Source organism: Microtus oregoni, unplaced genomic scaffold, assembly GCF_018167655.1.
Source record: "Microtus oregoni isolate MIOR12 unplaced genomic scaffold, Mior012 000102F_ref0000329, whole genome shotgun sequence".
Classification (NCBI taxonomy): domain Eukaryota; kingdom Metazoa; phylum Chordata; class Mammalia; order Rodentia; family Cricetidae; genus Microtus; species Microtus oregoni.
The window spans coordinates 700725-717950 of NW_024544716.1; the positions used below are offsets into that span (position 1 = coordinate 700725).

General features: G+C 43.7%; 1 protein-coding gene across 1 annotated transcript; it reads left to right on the forward strand.

The window, feature by feature from the left end:
* Window positions 1–2408: 2408 nt before the first annotated feature.
* Window positions 2409–6280, forward strand: LOC121443191 (uncharacterized protein C2orf78 homolog; the record flags this gene model as incomplete). The annotated part of the gene is made up of 2 exons (XM_041644864.1): window positions 2409–3168; window positions 4413–6280. Coding segments are annotated over 2 exons (2628 nt in total), but the record flags the coding sequence as incomplete, so codon positions are not given.
* Window positions 6281–17226: the final 10946 nt, after the last annotated feature.

Consider the following 17226-nt stretch of genomic DNA (forward strand, 5'->3'; position numbering starts at 1 on the left):
TGAACCTTATGAGAGCACTGCCATGATAGCCTAGGCTAAACGCCATGGGAAGTGGCACGTCCATGCCATGACTGCCTCTTTCACTAGCCCACACCTCAGCCTCCATGGCTACTGTTGGTCTCCTGGCATCTTCTCCAACCAATCCCATCTTCTAGTTAGGAATCGAACCTTCCCATTGGCTGTTGCCTCATTTATGACATCATTCTCCCTCCAACCCTACCAGCACCTGGTAGAATCTTGGTGTTTCCATGGTGATGACTGTAAACAACTTTGGATCATCACAGGTCCAGGTGACCAGTGACCAGTGAGTGCTGTCTAATACTGGACACACTTGCCACTGAGGTCAGCTGATCAGAAAGAGCCGACTGATTATCTTGCTCCATTGTACTTTGGATTGCTGATCCTCTCCCCTTGACCATGTCAGGTAAGGATAGAGACTTTAAAACATGTGATCTTCTCCATTGACTTTTACTATACTAATAAATCTTTGCTGAATGTGGATAGTATTGATGTTGATATAGATATCTAGATTTGAATGTCACATTTAGCTTTGGTTCTTACTAAGTAGGTGATTTTAGACAAAAAGTTTATTCTCAAGTGTTTTCCATCCGCCTCAAGGAGTGAACAGTGTCACTATGCTTGGGTCCTGTACTGTTGGGTTTTCAGAAGAAAGTGAAGAGGGAATAAAATCAGGCTCTTTTGGATGGTATTAAACTACAGAGACACGGGAACATGAACAAGGCACGCAGAGATCTAGCACTCCACACCACTAATGAGACAGTCTCCCCCCACTACTGTTTCCAGTCTTAGTTTAAAATTCAGGGCGACTCTAACAGTATTGGTCACACCACGGATGGTGGCACACAACTATAATCACAACACAGAGAGAACTGGGTGGGATGGAGATCAGTTCAAGTCTGACATGCTCTACACTGGCCTCTCTCCATACTCACCAAATGAATATTGACTATGGACAAAATGGCGACTGCCATGTTGTGCAGTCACTTGGACTTCCCTGGATTAAACATGGAGAGTGGAAGAGAATAAGAGGACTGTGGAATCTGAGAAGGCAGTTGTTGTACTGAAATTAATATTGACAGTGTTGCTGGAAGGACAGACCCACAGGAAGTCAGGGAAGGGGGCAAACACAGTACGGGTCTAGAAAGTATATAAATATATGAAGGCACACTGCAGAGGGGACCCTGGTGGTCCACAATGGTAGTTTAGAACACAATGTTGAAGACGACCACAGATTATAATCAAAACAGACAAGGCATTGTCATTTCCCAAGCCATGTTTAACCAAACGTACTGTTCAGATTAGTCTATACAAAGGTTCCCTGGCACATATAGAAAGAATATCCTGATCTGGTCCCTGGCTCTTACACTCCATCCAGACCACTTTCTGCCCAGTTCCCCATGTCTCATGTGCACTGGTGGTGTTGGATAGGATCAACTGAAGCTGCGAAGTCCAGTCAGTTAGAGTCTGACCATGGCAACTGACACGCTGTTGTGAGGGGGGATTCTCACACGGATTCCCCCTTAGAAGAGATAAAAAAACTAAGTTACTGAGGAGCTGTTAAGAAAACAATTTAATCAACAGATATTAAATTGAGAAGCAATCATATTCAGAGATGAACCCCATAAAACATTAGCAGTCTCAAGAGGACACACTAAACTGGTGCAAACACGAAGAAATGTTGTCAGTAGGTTGTATTTCTGAAATCATATTTGAATAATGCTTAAAAGTTATAAGATTATAAGAGATCCTCAATTATACAAGAAATGCAAGGGGAAAAAAGAGAGAGGGGGAAGGAATAATTACCTCAATTTGGTACACATTTGTTAAACATCATTTCAGAAAAAAACTCAATAAAATAGAGATTGGCCTGGTGGACATGGCAGGGGCTCCAGCACCAGCACTTTAGAGGCAGAAGCAGACCTGTCTGTGTGATTTCAAAGCCAGACTGATCAACGTAGAGTGAGTTTAGGTCACTCTATACTGTAAGATCTGCAGAGAACAGGACAAAGTTCCAGGTATGGAATATGCCTATGGGTCTCTTCCCAATAATAACCTCTGTTGTAGAATATATTTGCGAGGAAGTGTCCCAACAGGCATTATTATATTACAATCAGGGAAAAGGAGCATCGTGTCTAGATCTGAGTGAGGATTAAGCCAGATTGACCAGGATTTCCATGCCCACACAGGAAAAAGCAGACAGTTCATCTCGTGATTGTCATCCTTCATAGCCCCACCGATCAATCTTAACCCACTAGCTTGGCAAATGTAAGGGAACATAGATGCTAGACTCTCCCACTCAGTACAACCTGGAGATAACACAGTCCCTCCCAGGGGGTAGAAAGCCTCCATCTCAACTTTTTCCAACTCTCTTCTTGCTTCCTACAGAAAATTGCCAAAGTGCACCTTTCACTGGGACAGAATGTGCTCTGCAGCCCTCTGTGCCTGTGCTGAGGAATGCCACACCCTCAGCAGGAACTGTGTGCAATTTCTACGGGGTCTGCACCCCAGCTGTGAGCTCAGCATGGCTCCTGTCATCAGACTCCAGCACATGCTGCCAGCAGCTCATGGACAGTGCCTGTCTTTACCAACGAGCTGGCACGACCATGCTGACTGAGCCAACTGACCAGAACCAGATCTCTACTTCGACATTTTCCTATCCAGGTGTTCTCCACTGGGATCTCAGAGAAAGCACCACCAGAAGGGAAGCTCCATTCCTGGATGCCCCTGTAACTGTCATTGACCAGAATACCACCCCCTCGTCTAGGTCTATAACAGCCCAGTGTGACAATACTTTCCATATCAATGCATTACCGCCATCCTATCCAACACTGTCTGCCTGCCTTGTAGAGGCAACGCCATCAAATCTACCAGATCAACGATATATCCTGGCACCTTGCTACCTGGATGGAAGTCAGGTCTATTACAATGACCAGAACAGCCTGGGTCCTCCGATGGCTGAAGAATTCTGGCAGTGCCTGCAGGCCTATGGCTCTGTGTCCTGCTCTGGGAATCAGGCTTCCTCTCTGCACCCAGGGATGGTGATGGCACTACAGGAGATTCAGCCAATGAACATCCAAACACCTCTCTCCACCTCTCCCATCTACTGGCCCACATCTGCTCAAACCATGCCAGACACCAGTCTTCAAGGTGAGTAAAGCCAGGAAAGGAGGTGTGAGAACAGCCCTCAGAGGAGACACAGCTCTACCTTTCAGAAGTGGATGTCCACACAGAGGAAGATTGGGGGTCCTGACATGTAGGCTGTGGCTCAGGCTCATTACCCCTAAATTCAGTCTCTATAATGAGAGAGAATACAGGAAAGTGAGTGACATTCAACCTTCATTAAGACATGTCCAAGGACCACACCACAGGAACGCATTTCACTGCCAAGGCTAATCAGGCCCATGCAGCAGCTCACTAAAATCACCTCCTTCCTAATCTATGTCTCCAGATTCTAGATGACATCGAGAATTTTATCTGTTTTTCTACAACTAAGTTTCCCCTGAGTTGAAACTAGTATCCAGAGAAATGGAACCCTGAATCTGACCTGGAGGAAGTCTTCTCCCACACTCCAAGTGTCTGCTGTGACATTCTCTAACACTTAAGCTCTAGTGACAGTCTGCTTTGACCTGTGTAATATTGATAAGCAGGGTTGAAGCATCTCACCCTATCTGTCACGATCAACCTCTCTCTTTTTCTCTGTCTCTTTTCCTCCTCTACATCTCTCTTCCACTTTCTCTTTTTCTTTTACTCTTTCTTTCTGAATCTTCAGCAGTGACCCAAGGCCAAGACTATGTAGACATGTTCTCTGTTACAAAGTTGATGCTCAAAGCTTTTGCAGTCTTACATTTTGACATCACTAACAAAAATTCTGTGAAACGTGAACCTTAAGGAATGTCAGGGCTTTTGAACCGCTTGCCTTTCAGAATTGAGGAACTGATATGGATACCTAAACCCAAATAAAAATCCAGGCTTCAGGGGCCATATGAGTAATACAATGAACAGAAAGAAACTGGTGGAGATGAGTAAGATTAGGAAACAGTGAGCAACACAACCTGTCTCAGAGCAAACTCCCAAGGCAATGAGAGGCACTGTTTCAAAGGAAAATGGGGGAGAAAGGGAAGAGCGCACACCAAGGAATTCTGTCACCTCCCCATGATCACTAAGCATGTACACACCACACAAACACAAGAGAAAACGTGATCTCACACGGTCATGAGAAACAAATGAGTAGTTACTATGTGTCTCCAAAGAGGGCTGCTTTCCCTGCTCCTCCAGCAGAGCTCATAGCAATGCCTGCAACACTGCTGCACGAGCCTCAGTGCTCAGGTACACTGAAAGCGGGGGTAGCATCTCACTTACCAGGCACTGACTTCGAACTTCCTCTTTTTCAGTGGTGGAGAGGGAGACAACCCTGGGGTTGACACCTTCAGGGCAGACACTGTGTCTGCTGCAGAGTCCAGACCTCGGCAATGCCTGCACCCAGGATGCCCAGATGAAGACAGCACCTGTCAGTGGGAACAGGTCATTAATTGCCCTCATGCACAGTCCTTCTGAATTCCTGGCCTTGCCTCCAGCCCCAAGCCTGGAAAAGACACAGAAGAACAATGCAGATGAGATGAATGCTGAGCAATCAACACCTCTGGATTCCTATGAGGGCACAAAATGTAACCAAGACGCATCACCCCTCCCTTCAGCATACCCTGGCATGCAGCAGCCCTTGAACTACAGTGATGTTGGGAGCCTGAGGCAGAAGCTAGCTTCTCAAAATGCCACTTTGGGAAACAGTAGCCTTGGTCTGGAAGACCCTGAGGCTCTGCAGAGTGTCATGGAGTCTAGCAATGACTTTGCAGACATGACTACTCTGGTGGCAGATATTCACCTTCCCCAACTCTTAAACTTCAACACTGGCCTTGACCAAATGGAAGATCACACAGCAAGCCAAACCAAAGACTCCAAAGACATCAGGAGGGACCAGGCCCAGTCACGCACCAGCATCTTTAGTGGACTATCTGAACTGGGCATCAAGAAAAACCAGAAAGTCTCTGATGTGTTTCATGGAGCTCTTCAGGCCAGAACCCATCACAAGGATATGCTGAAGGAAGATGATCCTGGAACCATAGACAACACGGCCAACCACGTGCAGAGCAAATCTCAGATATTTGTACCCAAGAGGCCCAGCGTAGCAAGGGCACAGGGGAAAGAAAAGGCCAAGGACACCAGAGGAAACAGCTCCAAGAAAACAGAGGAGCTGAAGCCATCAAGTCACAGAGTCAAGGCAGAAGAGAAGCCCGCCATCCCAAAGACCAAGAGGAAGAGGAATCCACCTGAGCTCAGCCATGACAGCTTTAAGAAGCCTCGAACTCACCTCGGCATGCACATGCTGGCGTCTGTGCAGGTCTTTCACCCACTGGGGAAGAAGAGTGAGAGGAAAACTGGCGTCTCCTCCTCCCGGGCTCTGCTGAACTTGAGCAGCAACAAAGATCCCAGGACAGGCCCAACCGCCACATCCCTGGGAGATGCGCCCCGTGAGGGTCGAGGCCCTGGTAGAATCCCGGGCAATGCTCAGAGAACAGAGAGCAGTGCTCCCAAGCGGTGTCCATCTCTGTGCCTGGATGAGCTGTCCCCAGCTGGGAAGGTCAAATTAGTACCTCTGCCTTTCCTAGCCCTGGACAAGCCTCAAGACAGACCTGTTTCCAGAAAGCTTCACTGCCTGGCTTCGCACAGGCCCACTACAGCTTACCCAGTGAGGTCTCAATCCCACACTGCTAGGCAACCCAAACTCAAGTCATCCCAACCAGCTCCTGCCAGCACATCACTGATGGCCTCTGACAAGTCGGCTCTGCCAGTTGCCACCAGTGCCACACGTCCAATTAGAAGCAAGCCCATCCAGTCTTGCCCTGGGCCTCAACCGCCTGCCTCTTTGCCTGCACCCTACAGAGCATCATCTCACACTTCACTCCACAGGGAGCCTCTTTCTTTTGCCACAAACAAGACCCTAGATCCTCCCCAGCCTCAATCCCAATACCTGCGGCAAGATTTCAGCCACTTACCAATTCCTTGGAAGAAAGTCAACATTCCGGGGCCAGTCATCTCACAGCCTATCACTGAAGAGCAGAGGCCAGAGAGGGAGGCCATGAAGAGGCGGGCTCAACAGGAGAGAGAGAATGCTGCCAAGTGTACCTCTCTGGGAAAACCACAGCTTTTCCTTCAGAGGGAGAAAGATATGGAAATTTCGAGATATTATGGCTATGCAGTGTAAGTGCTGCCCAAACCTTTGGGACACAACGCTATTCATCACACACAGGTAAGATGTAGATACACATAGATATTCATGCATACATGAAGTTTAGAGGCTTAGCTGAATGTGTAGATATGTAGATACATACATAGTAATGCAGAATAATATTTAGATATATGCATATATGTGAAGGGAAATAAATAGTTTATAAATTTATAAATACTTGAAGACACTATAAGTGACTGTAGAAACTTAAGACTGCGATTTTATCCATGAGTATATAGAGAGGGCTTTGATGTCTTCCTTAGAACTTTACTATTATTAATTTATGTTTCCTAATTATGTAATAATACATGTGACATAGATACAACATATGCTATAAGTCAGTGGTACTACTTATTTAATGTTAAAGCTGTAGCAAAAAGCTCTAGTGGCAATAAGATTATTTTCCTGGAATTTAATTTTCAAGATTCTAGGATGATGTGGGAGTCCCCTCTGTATGCTGTGAATATGTTTTATTACCACTGGTCATTAATAAGTAAATCTGTTTCAGCCAGTGACTGAGCAGGTCAAAGCCATGTAGGAAATTCGAACTGAGATGTAGAGAGAAAGCAGGCAAACTCAAAGAGATGCCATGTAGCTGCCGAAGGAGAAAGATGCCTCAATGCCCGAACATTGCCAATAGGTCACAGACTCACGGTGATAACAGGTTAATATTACTTGGCTTTATTAAGATGTTAGAGTTAGCCAGGAATATGCTGGGGTCATTGGCCGAACAGTACTGTAGTTAATGTGGTTTCTGTCTGATTATTCACGTCAGAGTTACTGAACATGGTAAGTTTCCTAGAGTGCATACTGTAAAGTGAACACACTACTGCTGTCGCCACATCTCCTCCCATTTCAAACCTCAAACACGAGCCCTTTAGACATCAGTACTCTGCCTGCATTTCATGATATGAAACATAGGGTCCATGTGTGCATAATCAAGATCCTACCTTGAAAGAAATTCTACAAGGCGGAGTATCTTTCTGAGATGGGTTGATTTGGATTACTGGGTTTATCTCAAATTGTATCAATCTTTGAAATTATCCATTTAACATGTTTGTTTTTCGTGTGTGTGTGTGTGTGTGTGTGTGTGTGTGTGTGTGTGTGTTGTCCACATGAACTACTGCGTAACAAATGTATGGAGTGCCCAGAGAGGCCAAACCTGGGCATCAGTTCTCTGGAGTCTGTAATTAAGAGAGACTGAAAACCATCATGAGGTGCTCTGAATTCTACCTGGGGATTCTGCGAGAAAATCAAGTGTTCTTCTCTAAGGAGCCATCTCATCGAACCCGAGTTGAGTACACATAATGGACTGACATTTGATCGCCTGATATTTTCCTCCATCCTGACCTGTCCCTGAATCTTAACCTCCTTGCACTATTCTGTGCTCTAACTGTTTCAGAGTTTGTAACACATTGTCCTCTGAGGCATATGGCATTAACCTTGTATGGGGTGACACATAAGAAATAGAATTAATTTATATATAAGTTTAGTTTCTTGAGACAATGTTTCTCTTCATATCACTGAATATTTGGGAACTGACCTCGCTAATCAGGCTAGCCTTGAAATCACAAAGATCTGCCTGACACTGCCTTTGTAATGCCTTTGCCTGTGTCCCTGCCTCAAGAGTGCTGGGACTAAAGGAATGCACCAAAATCCCAGGTGAAAGCACCTTCCTTTCTGTATATGTGGGTCACCGATTTCCCCACCATGATTATGTGAGGATGTATGTTAGCAACAGTACATTTTTGATAGCTACCAAAAGTCACAGAGGCTGAACTGCTTGCGCTTACAACTGTAATTCAACACAGGTTCATTGTTCTGAAAAATTGCTACTCAAACAGAGATCATAGGAACGCCTTCCCCATCACTATAAGGGCCTAAGTGGAGAGGGCACAGAAGGAGGGGAGCATCTCACTTACCAGTCACTAACTTCTTCCTTGACTCTTTTTCAGTGTTGGAGAAGGGGGTGTCCCTGGGACTGACACCTCAGGACAGACAGTCCATCAGTTGCAGTCCACAATGTTGCTAGTATTCCACCCTGGATTCACAGATGAGGATGCCACCTGTTGATAGGGACAGGTCATTGACTGCCCCTATCCAAAGGTCTCCCAAATTCCTGGCCTTGCCAACAGCTCTCATCCTAGGCGGAAAAAAGGGAAAACAATGTGAATTAGACGACAGCCAATCTATCAATGCTTAAGGATCCCTTAAAGGCACACAGGAAACCTAGTCCCATCACTTCTCCCTTTAGCACACCCCAACTTGCAGCACACGCTGTGCTTTACTGACACTAACACCCTGAGGCAGAAGCGTGCTGTTGACCATGTCTCTTGCTAAGCAGCACCTTTGGCCATCATGAGCCTGGCACATGCACACTGTGATGGTCTCCAGCATAGACTTTGCTGACATGACTACACCGGGGCCAGATATTCACCTTCCACAATTTTTCAAATAACTCAATGTATTAAACATATTCAGAGATGCACAGCATCCTTATCCAAAGACTCCATAGTCATCAGGAGGGAATAAGCTGGGGCTCATGAGCAAGACAAAACCAAGAGGACCAGAGGAAACAGCTTCAAGAAAACAGAGGAGCTGAAGCAGTTTAGGAAGAGTCAAGTCAGAAGAGAAGCACACCATCCCAGGACCAAAAGGAGGAGGAATCCACCTGTGCTCAGCCACCACAGATTTAAGAAGCCTCGAACCCACCCCAGCATGCACAGGCGGGAGTCCGGGAAGGGCTTTCACCTCTTGTGGGGGAAGTGAGAGAAGAAAACTGGCCTCCCCTGAACTCTGTCAACTCTTCCTGCTTCTCTGTACTCTATTATTACAAGAGTTTATTGAACTTTGATCTCTGAGGAAGTGGCATTGGATATTCGCAGGGTGACCTTTATTCACTTTCTTTTAGTTCCTTGAGAGAGACTTCTCTCCAAAGCACTATATGTCCTGGTAATAACATCATAGACCAGGTTAGCCTTGAACTCAGTGATCTGCTAGACTCTGCCTCTGCCGCTTCCTCTGTCTTTTGAGTCCCTGCCTCAAGAGTGCTGCGACTAAAGATGTGCTTCAACAATGCAGGTAGAATCAAGATTCTTTCTGTACATGTGGATCACCAGGTTTCCCAGCATGATTTGATGAAGAGTCCATGTGTAGGCAAGGCGATTCTTGCTACTGACCTAAAATCACAAGAGACTTAACTGAATGTATTGACTTAGCTGTATGTATTTACAACTGCAACTCAACTCAGATTCTTTTTTCTGACAGTACCTTTGTTTCACTTGTAGGCTGGACTTCTGACAATGCCTATCTACTTCCAGATAGTACAACATCTGGATTTGACTCAAGGAATGTATTCAACCTGTCCCTAGATATTTATGGTGTTTGTATTTTCTCAATAGGTAATCCCCAGCTACTGTGTAGACACAATACTGTCCATTCTAACAAAGCCTATTTGCTGTCCAGAGTCACTGGTCTAGATAAATATAACACAGCCAGCCGGAAAGGATCCCACAACCTGTATCCAAGCATCCTGACAGGGGCACGATTGACTACAAGAGAATGAAGGAAAGCAATAGTTTAGGGAGGTCTCTGGTTTGATCACTCTCTCTGTGTTTTTTAACTACAGAATTTGGGACTCCATGAGTCTACTGGGCTTCACTGTACTCCTCAGAAAAACAGAAAGGCATTTGAATGGATATACATTCATGTTAAGATTATTATTTTAATATTTATGTTTTCAAATTAAGACTACAGTGAATACTGCCCAAACCGCCTCTCTCTTCCTATACCATTCAGCTTACATCCAGATCCCCACATCCCCTGTCTCCCTCCCTCCCTCCCTCCTTTGGGGCATAGCGCCTCCCTGCCCAGCCTGCTAGGACGCTGGGACCGAATCCAAACCGGGAGGACAAAGGGGTGGCCGGTAGCTCCTTTGTTCCCATAGCCTCCCCATGGGAGCGTGGTGGGCCCTTTGTTCGTGAGCTAACCAAGCAGCATGGAGTTTCAATCTGGGCACCAAGTGAAACATCATTGTGGTGAGTGAGTGCTGCGGCAGCTGGGAACATACCTCAGCCCGCCCACACTTCCTGGCCATCCTACAGGGGCTATACTGCCCAAACCGCCTCTCTCTTCCTATCCCATTCAGCTTACATCCAGATCCCCACACCCCCTGTCTCCCTCTCTCCCTCCCTCCTTTGGGGCATAGCGCCTCCTTGCCCAGCCTGCTAGGGCGCTGGGACCGAACCCGAACCGGGAGGACAAAGGGGTGGCTGGTAGCTCCTTTGTTCCCATAGCCTGCCCGCAGCGAGCAGGGTGGGCCCTTTGTTCGCGAGCTAACCAAGCAGCGCGGAGTTTCGATCTGGGCACCGAGTGAAACATCATTGTGGAGAAACATCTCTGGGGAGTGACATCACTGGGAAGGTACATCAGTGGGCAAGAAGACCTGATCCTGTAAAAGAAGATCCAAAGGGGAGTATTGGGAGGAAGAGATGGGCAGACGCCAATGCAGGAATTCTCCCAACAATCTGAAAAACAACACGAAACCACCAGAAGCCAGTGACCCCACAACAGGAGGACATGAACACCTTAATCAAGAAAAAGTAGAAAAAACTGACTTCATGAAAGTGATTGACACCCTTAAACAGCATATAACAAACACGCTTATAGAAATGGATGAGAAGTATAATAGAAACTTCGAGGAATTGAGTAAATCAGTGAATGATACCCTAGGAAACCAAGGAAAAACAATCAAGCAGATAAAGGAAACAGTTCATGACTTGAAAACTGAAATGGAGGCAAAGAAGAAAACACAAACAGAGGGCCGGCTGGACATGGAAAATCTAGGTAAACGAATAGAGACTACAGAATCAAGTATAACCAGCAGAATACAAGAGATAGAAAAAAGAATCTCAGATTCTGAGGATAACATAGAGAAAATAAACACTCTGATCAAAGAAAACAGCAAGTCCAACAAACTCTCATCACAAAACATTCAGGAAATATGGGACACAATAAAAAGACCAAACCTAAGAATAATTGGAGTAGAAGAAGGAGAAGAAGTGCAGCTCAACGGTACAGAAAATATACTTAATAAAATTATAGAAGAAAATTTTCCCAACCTGAAGACAGATGTACCTATGAAGGTTCAAGAAGCATACAGAACACCAAATAGGCTGGATCAAAAGAAAACATCCCCTCGCCATATAATAATCAAAACACAAAATATACAGAATAAAGAAAGAATATTAAGAGCCGCAAAGGAAAAAGGCCAAGTTACTTATGAAGGTAAACCTATCAGACTTACACCTGACTTCTCTATGGAAACCATGAAAGCCAGAAGGTCCTGGATAGATGTTCTCCAAAAACTAAGAGACCACGGATGCAAGCCCAGACTACTATATCCAGCCAAACTTTCATTCACTATAAATGGAGAAAACAAAATTTTCCAGGATAAAAACAAATTTAAACAATACGTAGCCACAAATCCAGCCTTACAGAAAATAATAGAAGGAAAATCACTAACCAAGGAGTCCAACAATGACCACAATAACTCAGACATCTAGAGACTCTTCACCAGCGCAAATCAAAGAAGGAAAACACACAAACCCTACTACTAAAAAAGTGACCGGAGTTAACAACCACTGGTCATTAATATCACTTAATATCAATGGGCTCAACTCACCTATAAAAAGGCAAAGGCTAGGGCGGGGACCAACTGGGACAGGCTGGAACCGGCGGGGACCAGAGCGGCAGCAGAGGACACAGGCTGCTGGTGGCGGGAACCATCCCAGCAGCAGAAGCAGGCTGCAGGGACCGCGCGAAACACCGAGAACAGATCGCCCCACTACAATTAAACCAAAGAGGTAGGCATTCGGTTGGGGAGGTCCCTGGCAGAGGAGGAGCCCGGTCCTATTCTTGAAGACCCTTCTGAGGGGTGAAAGGGATCTTGGCCCCCCCGGCAGGAACCAGGAAACAGAGCAAGGGCATTTTGTAAGAGGAGCCCCTGGCCAGCAGGGAAACCTGAACCAGTTTTAACAGACCCCTTAGATAGCATCGATAGGAGGAGATGGGCAGGCATCAAGGAAAGAATTCACCCAATAATCTGAAAATCAGCATGAAAACACCAGAACCCAATGATCTTACAACAGAAGGTCTCCAACACCCTAACACAGAAGAAGTGGAAAAAATTGACTTTTTGAAAGCAGTAGAGTCCCTTAAACAACATGTGAAAAATGCCCTTATAGAAATGGATGAGAAGTATAACCAAAAATTTGAAGAAATGAGTAAATATGTACATAATACCCTGGGAAACCAAGAAAGAACGATCAAACAGGTAATGGAAACAGTTCAAGAATTGAAAACTGAAATGGAAGCAAGGAAGAAAACACAAACTGAGGACCAGCTGGATATGGAAAATCTAGGTCAATGAGCACAGCCTACAGAAACAAGCATAATCAATAGAATACAAGAAATAGAAGAAAGAATCTCAGATTCTGAGGACACCATAGAGAAAATAAACACTCTGATCAAAGAAAACTGCAAAGCCAACAAATTCTCATCACAAAACATTCAGGAATTATGGGACACAATAAAAAGACCAAATATAAGAATAATAGGAATAGAAGAAGGAGAAGAGTCACAGCTCAAAGGCCCAGAAAATATTTTGAACAAAATTATGGAAGAAAACTTTCCCAACTTAAAGAAAGATATTCCTTTGAATATTCAAGAAGCATACAGAACACCAAACAGACTGGATCAAAGGAAAACATCCCCTCGCCATATAATAATCAAAACACAAAATATACAGGTTAAAGAAAGAATACTAAGAGCTGCAAAGGAAAAAGGCCAAGTAACTTATAAAGGTAAACCAATCAGACTTACACCTGATTTCTCTATGGAAACAATGAAAGCCAGAAGGTCCTGGATAGAAGTACTGCAGAAGCTAAGAGACCATGGATGCAAGCCCAGACTACTATACCCAGCCAAGCTTTCGTTCACTATAAATGGAGAAACCAAGACATTCCAGGATAAGAACAAATTTAAGCAATACGTAGCCACGAATCCAGCCCTACAGAAAGTAATAGAAGGAAAACCGCAACCCAAGGAATCCAACATTGCCAACACTGCCTACAATAACTCAGGCATCTAGCGACCCTTCACTAGCACAACTCAAAGAAGGGAGACACACAAATTCTACTTCCAAAAACAACAAGAATATCCGGCATGAACAACCACTGGTCATTAATATCACTTAATATTAATGGTCTCAACTCACCTATAAAAAGGCACAGGCTAAGAGATTGGATACGAAAACAGGATCCAACATTCTGCTGTTTGCAAGAAACACATCTCAACCACAAAGACAGGCATCTACTCAGAGTAAAGGGTTGGGAAAAGGTCTTTCAAGCAAATGGTCCTAAGAAAAAAGCAGGTGTGGCCATATTAATTTCTAACAAAACTGACTTCAAACTAAAATCAATCAGAAGAGATCGAGATGGACACTTTATACTCATAACAGGAACAATTTGTCAGGATGATGTCTCAATCCTGAATATTTATGCCCCTAATATAAAAGCACCCATGTATGTAAAAGAAATATTACTAAAACTCAAGGCAGGTATCAAACCACACACACTAGTAGTAGGAGACTTCAATACACCTCTCTCAGCAATGGACAGGTCAATCAGACAGAAACCTAATAGAGAAGTAAGAGAACTACTGGAGGTAATGAAGCAAATGGACTTAACAGACATCTATAGAACATTCCACCCAAATAGGAAAGAATATACCTTCTTCTCTGCAGCCCATGGAACCTTCTCGAAAATTGACCACATACTCGGAAACAAAGGAAACCTCCACAGATACAAAAAAATATCAGTGTCCACCTGCGTCTTATCAGATCACCACGGATTAAAGTTAGAATTCAACAACAATCCTACCTCCAGAAAGCCGACAAACTCATGGAAACTGAACAGTCAACTACTGAACCACACCTGGGTTAAGGAAGAAATCAAGAAGGAAATTAAAGTCTTCCTGGAATTCAATGAAAATAGAGAAACAACATACTCAAACCTATGGGACACTATGAAAGCAGTGCTAAGAGGAAAGTTCATAGCACTAAGTGCCCACTTAAAGAAAACAGAGAAAGCATACATCAGAGACTTAACAGCACACCTAAAAGCTTTAGAAAAAAAAAGAAGCAGACATGCCCAGGAGGAGCAGAAGACTGGAAATAATCAAACTGAGGGCTGAAATCAACAAAATAGAAATGCAGAAAACAGTCCAAAGAATCAATGAAACAAAAAGTTGGTTCTTGGAGAAAATCAACAAGATCGACAAACCCCTATCCAAACTAATTAAACGACAGAGAGAGAACACGCAAATAAATAAGATCAGAAATGAAAAGGGGGACATAACCACAGACACAGAGGAAATTCAGAGAATCGTTAGATCTTACTACAAAAGCCTGTATGCCGCAAAACTAGAAAATGCAAAAGAAATGGACATGTTTTTAGATAAGTGCCACATACCAAAGCTAAACCAAAACCAGGTGAACGATCTAAATAGACCTGTTAGTCGCGAAGAACTAGAAACCGTTATCAAAAATCTACCTTCCAAAAAAAGCCCAGGACCAGATGGTTTCAATGCAGAATTCTACCAGAACTTCCAAGAAGAGCTAATACCTATACTCCTTAATGTATTTCACAATATAGAAACAGAAGAGTCATTGCCAAATTCCTTTTATGAAGCTACAGTTACCCTGATACCAAAACCACACAAAGACCCAACCAAGAAAGAAAATTACAGGCCTATCTCACTCATGAATATCGACGCAAAAATTCTCAATAAAATACTGGCAAACCGAATCCAAGAACACATTAGAAAAATTATCCATTATGATCAAGTAGGCTTCATCCCAGAGATGCAGGGCTGGTTCAACATATGCAAATCTATCAATGTAATCCAGCATGTAAATCAACTGAAAGAAAAAAACCATATGATCATTTCATTAGATGCTGAAAAAGCATTTGACAAAATTCAACACCCCTTTATGATAAAAGTCTTGGAGAGATTAGGGATACAAGGGTCATACCTAAATATAATAAAAGCTATTTACAGCAAGCCGTCAGCTAACATTAAATTAAATGGAGAAAAACTCAAAGCCATCCCACTAAAACCAGGAACACGACAAGGATGTCCACTCTCTCCATACCTCTTCAATATAGTGCTTGAAGTTCTAGCAATAGCAATAAGACAACATAAAGGGATCAAGGGGATTCGTATCGGAAAAGAAGAAGTTAAGCTCTCGTTATTTGCAGATGATATGATAGTATACATAAGCGACCCCAAAAACTCTACCAAAGAACTCCTACAGCTGATAAACACCTTTAGTAATGTGGCAGGATACAAGATCAACTCCAAAAAATCAGTGGCCTTCCTATACACTAAGGATAAGGAAACAGAGAGGGAAATTAGAGAAGCATCACCTTTCACGATAGCCACAAATAGCATAAAATATCTTGGGGTAACTCTGACCAAGGATGTGAAAGATCTATTTGACAAGAACTTTAAGTCTTTGAAGAAAAATTGAAGAGGACACCAGAAAATGGAAAGATCTTCCTTGCACCTGGATTGGGAGGATCAACATAGTAAAAATGGCAATTCTACCAAAAGCAATTTATAGATTCAATGCAATCCCCATCAAGATCCCATCAAAATTCTTCACAGATCTGGAGAAGCCAATAATCAGCTTTATATGGAAAAACAAAAAACCCAGGATAGCCAAAACAATCTTATACAACAAAGGAGCGTCTGGAGGCATTACCATCCCTGACTTCAAACTCTACTACAGAGCTACAGTATTGAAAACAGCTTGGTATTGGCATAAAAACAGAGAAGTCGACCAATGGAATTGAATAGAAGACCCTGACATTAACCCACAAACCTATGAACACCTGATTTTTGATAAAGGAGCTAAAAGTATACAATGGAAAAAAGAGAGCATCTTCAACAAATTGTGCTGGCAAAACTGGATGTCAACCTGTAGAAGAATGAAAATAGATCCATATCTATCACCATGCACTAAACTCAAGTCCAAATGGATTAAAGACCTCAATATCAGTCTGAACACACTAAACCTGATAGAAGAGAAAGTGGGAAGTACTCTACAACACATGGGCACAGGAGACCACTTCTTACATACAACCCCAGCAGCACAGACATTAAGGACCTCATTGAATAAATGGGACCTCCTGAGACTGAGAAGCTTCTGTAAAGCAAAGGACACTGTCGCTAAGACACAAAGGCAACCCACTAACTGGGAGAAGATCTGCACCAACCCCGCAACTGACAAAGGTCTGATCTCCAAAATATATAAAGAACTCAAGAAACTAGACTGTAAAAGGCTAACCAACCCAATTATAAAATGGGGCATTGAGCTGAACAGAGAATTCTCAACAGAAGAACTTCAAATGGCCAAAAGACACTTAAGGTCATGCTCAACTTCCTTAGCGATCAGGGAAATGCAAATCAAGACAACTTTAAGATACCATCTTACACCTGTCAGAATGGTGAAAATCAAAAACACCAATGATAGCCTTTGTTGGAGAGGTTGTGGAGAAAGGGGTACACTCATCCATTGCTGGTGGGAATGCAAACTTGTGCAACCACTTTGGAAAGCAGTGTGGCGGTTTCTCAGGAAATTTGGGATCAACTTACCCCTGGACCCCGCAATACCACTCTTGGGAATATACCCAAGAGAGGCCTTATCATACAACAAAAGTATATGCTCTACTATGTTCATAGCAGCATTGTTTGTCATAGCCAGAACATGGAAACAACCTAGATGCCCTTCAATGGAAGAATGGATGAAGAAAGTATGGAATATATACATATTAGAGTATTATTCAGCAGTAAGAAAC